This window comes from Lactuca saligna, chromosome 3, assembly GCF_052625555.1.
Source record: "Lactuca saligna cultivar CGN05327 chromosome 3, ASM5262555v1, whole genome shotgun sequence".
NCBI lineage: Eukaryota > Viridiplantae > Streptophyta > Magnoliopsida > Asterales > Asteraceae > Lactuca > Lactuca saligna.
Window position 1 is genome coordinate 67,581,896 of NC_136419.1, and position 5,140 is coordinate 67,587,035.

Here is a 5,140-nt window from a genome sequence, read left to right on the forward strand (position 1 = left end):
CACATACCTTATTTCCCATCGTTTACTTGATGACAACACAATATTTAAAAAAAAAAAAATGGAAACCAAAATCAATATCAACCAACATATACAGTGAAACTAAATTGCAACAATCAAAGATTGTGAGTTGTGACACATCCAAAACACCCGCTAACTCGCCTAATAGAATTAGTTCCATCCAACATGATCCAATTCCCAAAAAACTGGCTTCAAAAACCATGTAATGAGACACATTACATGTTAACAAAAGCACGTGGGTTTGTTACTGGTAATCATCATATCCCCAAAAAGAACAGTCATATATATATATATATATATATATATATATATATATATATATATATATATATATATATATATACACACATAACACGTGTGGTCTGGAAGCTTCTATTGACCACCAAGTAGGCGGTCAACAGCATCAGGAATGTTACCTTCGGTGGCTGCCAGTGCCAGGGCTTCAGTATCCGTCGGCAACTTCACCTGGGCCCACTGAAACAACAAGGCAGGGTGAGTCAGCAAAATCTCCGAGTGCCACGTCAGATAATTAATTAAACAGGTTATCTGAAAATAAAGTTGCATAGAATTTTCATATGTTATATTTGGTCCAAAAAGACATTCGTTGTATAAATGTTGGTCCCTTTTCCAAGGTTTCATAACCTTTTTACGACTTTTTGTCCATAAGGTGATTGAAAAAACTAGTATACTTTTAAAAATATTTGCTATTTTAGTATTTCTTTTTATATTCGTTTACTTTTCAATTTTTCTTAATGTTTTTTTAGTTTAAATATCCTATTTTTTCTTCCATTCTCCTTTGTTTCAACTTTTTAATGTTTTGTTATTATTATTTTTTTAAACTAACAGTTTTTATTTAATCTTTTTTTACTGTTTTTTTATTTTAAATATCTATTTTTCTTATACAAACCTTTGATCATCAAATTTTAGCCATCATAAATTAAACATAATGACATATAAAAGATCACTTAGGTGTTGTTTAATTTTTGGTAATTTTTTTTTAACCTTTTATGTCTACTGGCGGAAAAACATTTGAGAAAAAAAAAATCTTCATTTTTTCAGAAGATATTGGACATAAAAAAAGACTTTTTGAGATCCTTTTCAAATAAAATAAAAAATAGCTCTTGATTTTTAAAGTTTTTTTTTTTTTTTTTAATTTTTTTAATTTTTTTAATTATAACTCTTTGTGATATTTCTTGTTCCCCTACTAATGTTGTCATCACTGCTATCACCCTCACGGTTGCCACCACCACCTCCACCGTCGTTGCCGTCACTCCTTACACCTCTGTCGCCACCTCTACCTCCACCTTCTCCTATACCACCCCCACCTCCCCTACCTCCACCACCACCACCACTACTTGTGCTGCATCCACCACCACTTCCGCCGCTTCCACCAACACCGCCGGGTTTTTTTATGAAGACTTTAAAAAACAAACAATTGTTTATGAAGACTAAAGAAATGGAAATAAAAACACTTTTGTTCCATATTTTATTTCACCAACATTTAAAAAGACCAAATACATTTACATCTTCAAAAACAAACACCACCTTATTGTTGGAAAGTGTGTTGAAGATACCCGATTGAAGAAATTTTTTTGATACTCATTAGTTTAAAATATTTTTTGTTGGACGATATTATATTTGTGATTTTATATATGTTCATTCTTTTACTAAGCAACTAATTTTGTAATAGTTTTATTTGCTAACACCTCTTAAAAAAAGAGTTGATGGTATAAAAATATCGAAAAAGCAAAATAAATAAATTAAGTATTAAATAAATATGGATGGTTTCGTTCGTAAAACAATTAAACATAAAATAATAACGGTGTAAATATTGAAAAGATTGAAAAAATAAATTTACATACATAATTTCAAAGGAACTAATTTGTGAGTAAAAAACGAAAATTTACAAGATTTTAGCTAGAAAGATATCTTTTCTTTTTTATATCTAAAAATTTAAATTATGGGCAATATTGACAACTCATGAATTTTCAATGGACTAAACAAAAGTCAAAGTGGAAAAAATCACTTCCGTAATATAAATATTTTAGAAAACACACTAAATAGTTTTTTTCAGTAACCCTGTTATGCACAAAAACTCCTTTTTGCTCGTTGACTATCAATGTTTGTCACAAGTCAATAAAAAAAAACATTATTAATTTACCATTTCACCCTTGTTTTAACATTCTTCAATTAATTAATTATGCCCACACAAATCTTCAGGGTAAGTTTTATTTTATTTTTTATTTTTATTTTCTTGCAATTTTCATCTTAGGTACTTCATGAAATTAACAAGAAAAGGAAATTGGGTAGTAATGAGGAGCAGATTGTGGGGCAATATAGTCATTTTACCATGACATAGCATAGTAAAGCACACAGTGTTGGTCTTGAGAACAAATGGGGATTATGAAACCATGAAATGGAAACCAAATTTGATAAATAAATAAATAGAAACCAAATTTGATAAATAAATAAATAAGGAAAAGCAACCAAATATGATTATATGAAGTTATTGGAAAACGACGTACCTGTTCCTCCACTTGTTTGACTCACACCCATCCTGCATACAAAAATCCAAACTTTACATTCAACACCAACTAATATGATTTTTATTTATTTTATTTCCTATGAATTATCATGGAACAAAAGTTTGACCTAATTTACCTTGTGCTTTGTTGCTGACCAAGTTGGGAGAAAAGAGATTGCTGTAATACAAGAGTTTTGCAGCATTATCATAAAAATAATATGTCTACTTATATGTTGAACACTTGAACTTGATTCGAAATAATATAAATTTAATAATAAAAAAAAAATGCAATCGTATTGAGAAAAGATACATATAGTATAGTAAAAAGCTAATGTACCTCAATGTTCTCTTCTGAATTCATTTGGGGATTGCGCATCTCTGCGATTGGATTTGCATTTGCATTTACGCCAGACATCTAATCAGTGAACTATGTAAGCATTCAAACCCCAACAAACAACTAAATCGAAGGATAATGAAGAAAAAAGAAGAAGCAAAAACCTGATTCATATCCTGCACATTATGTGAAACAATCACAGCAGGATGCGTTTGAGTAGCACCACCACTACTACCGCCGTCTCCACCATCACTACTACCGCCGTCGCCACCACCAGCTCCTTCTGCAATGCGTATAAGATTACGTATGAATTCAACGCTTGTGTGTCTTAGAATCTCTGTCATCTGACTGAAGATGGAAGGATCATAGAGTATGCTAGCAAGGTCTGGATCCCTATCAATAACTTGACGCGATATAGGGTCGCTCAACAAAATGTTGCGCATAACATCTGGATAACTCATCATGATCTGAGCAAAAGGCTGATGAATAGTTTCCACAATCATGTCTGGGTTCTGAATAAACTCATGCTGCATTTGTTCAAACTCTGGAAATCCACTCAAATCAATTGCATAAGCTGGTAAACCACCAGATCCACCCCTTGTTCCCTCTTCAGCTGTGTTATCGGATGCATCAGGTAGAACACGACGAACCAAATGAACAGTGTGCTCTGCCTCCAAACCTGTGGATCACAATCGGAAATCATACAACTACAGTTGAAAAAATATTATATCACATTCATAACATCAATAAACCAAACATTTCATAAATAAGACCTATTATCATAGCAACCGAATCATTTTATATGGTGTTTGTAAACATATGATCAGATATGGTTGAAGTAGAATACCATAGCTCTTTAGAGTCTGATCGTCTTTGAGAATGCCGCCTTTATAAATCAAACGCTGCTCTTCCGCAGGGATGTCACATGTTTTTGCAAGCAGAGACTTGAAGGATTGAACAGACGAGTCGAGGCTCACCTGAACGGTGAACTTCGTGCCGTCAGTACAACTTACGTTAATGGTAACAGCGGTGACGGCCCCGCCACCATCACTACCGTCGCCTCCGCATCCGCCTCCCATCGTATTCTCCCGACATTAGGTTGAAACCTTAGAAAAAGCCACAAATCGAATGCTTTAAGAGCCTGAAGAGGAAATCTCTGTGTAGTTCTCTATGTGGTCAGTAGCTCAGGAAACGTATTCGTACGTTTAAATCTGGAGAAGGAGAAAACTAGAAACAATTTGCATCCCTAAAGTATGTAGAGTTTGTCACTTTTCTCACTATACTAGTAAAACCTTTACACTCCCCAAACTCAAATACTTTGAAACGGTTAAAATATCTTACAGCTAGGGGTAGGGGTGAGCACCACTCCATTCCCTTTTAGCTAAAAACCAATCATAATTGTTGTTGATGTATTTTGGTAGCAATTGGGTATTAATTAATATTAATTTTGATTAAAGATTTTTTTCGGTTAATGGTTGTGATTAATGATAATATCGGTTAATCATAATTATCGAAAATACAATTAAATTAAAAAAAATACTTTACTATACAACTGAAAAGGAAAAACTACAATAAAGTCCCTACATATTGACCTTATAATCGATTTAGTCATTATATATATATATATATATATATATATATATATATATATATATATATATATATATATATATTTTATTCAATTAAGTTCCAAATACCGGTAATCGTATTCAATTTAACCCTTTGACCCAGTCAACAAGTCATCCAACTTTCAAAAATTACATTTTCGGCCCATATTTCAAAATTTATTACAAATTTGGTCCAAAATTTACATTTTTGGCCCAAATTTTAAATTTTTTTTACAAATTTTGTCCAAATTTTACCCTTTTTTCCCAAATTTTAGAATTTTATTATGAATTCATCATAACTTTAGTTTTTTTTACAACTTTTTTTCTCAAAAGTTTGTTTCTAATATGTTTTTTCTTTAAAACTCATATTTATACAAAAAAAAAAATATATTTTCACAAAAAAATCTTATTTTTTCTATATAAAAACTTTTTTGTATATGAAATATCTAACTATAAAAATAGGTTTGGATTATTGTGTGATTTCTCTTAAAAAAACAATTAAGAAATTAAAAGTAACCCTAAATTATACTATTAAATTATAGTTTGTCAAAAACTAGTTACACTAGTAACGCTAAATTATACTATTAATATAGAGATTTTAATATGTGTTCTATTTAGCGTGTATTCTTTTTTATATGAGATTTTAATATAGTTGTT

The 5,140-nt window shown here is 31.1% G+C and overlaps 1 protein-coding gene across 1 annotated transcript; it reads right to left on the reverse strand.

Moving 5' to 3' along the window:
• Positions 1-361: 361 nt before the first annotated feature.
• Positions 362-4,040, reverse strand: LOC145033751 (ubiquitin domain-containing protein DSK2a-like). The gene is made up of 6 exons (XM_078982296.1): positions 3,724-4,040; positions 3,041-3,555; positions 2,880-2,957; positions 2,680-2,720; positions 2,544-2,575; positions 362-492 (listed from the first exon to the last, which is right to left on the reverse strand). The coding sequence occupies exons 1-6, from the start codon at positions 3,953-3,955 to the stop codon at positions 461-463; spliced, it is 930 nt and encodes a 309-aa protein (XP_078838422.1). The 5' UTR covers positions 3,956-4,040; the 3' UTR covers positions 362-460.
• Between the last annotated feature and the right edge of the window lie 1,100 nt (positions 4,041-5,140).

Coding starts and splice junctions, on each gene's coding strand:
- LOC145033751 (XM_078982296.1), bottom strand. CDS start 3,955: ATGGGAGGCGGATGCGGAGGCGACGGTAGTGATGGTGGCGGGGCCGTC. Junction 2,958..3,040: donor ATGTGCAGGATATGAATCAG/GTTTTTGCTTCT, acceptor TTCACTGATTAG/ATGTCTGGCGTAAATGCAAA. Junction 2,721..2,879: donor ATTCAGAAGAGAACATTGAG/GTACATTAGCTT, acceptor CTTGTATTACAG/CAATCTCTTTTCTCCCAACT.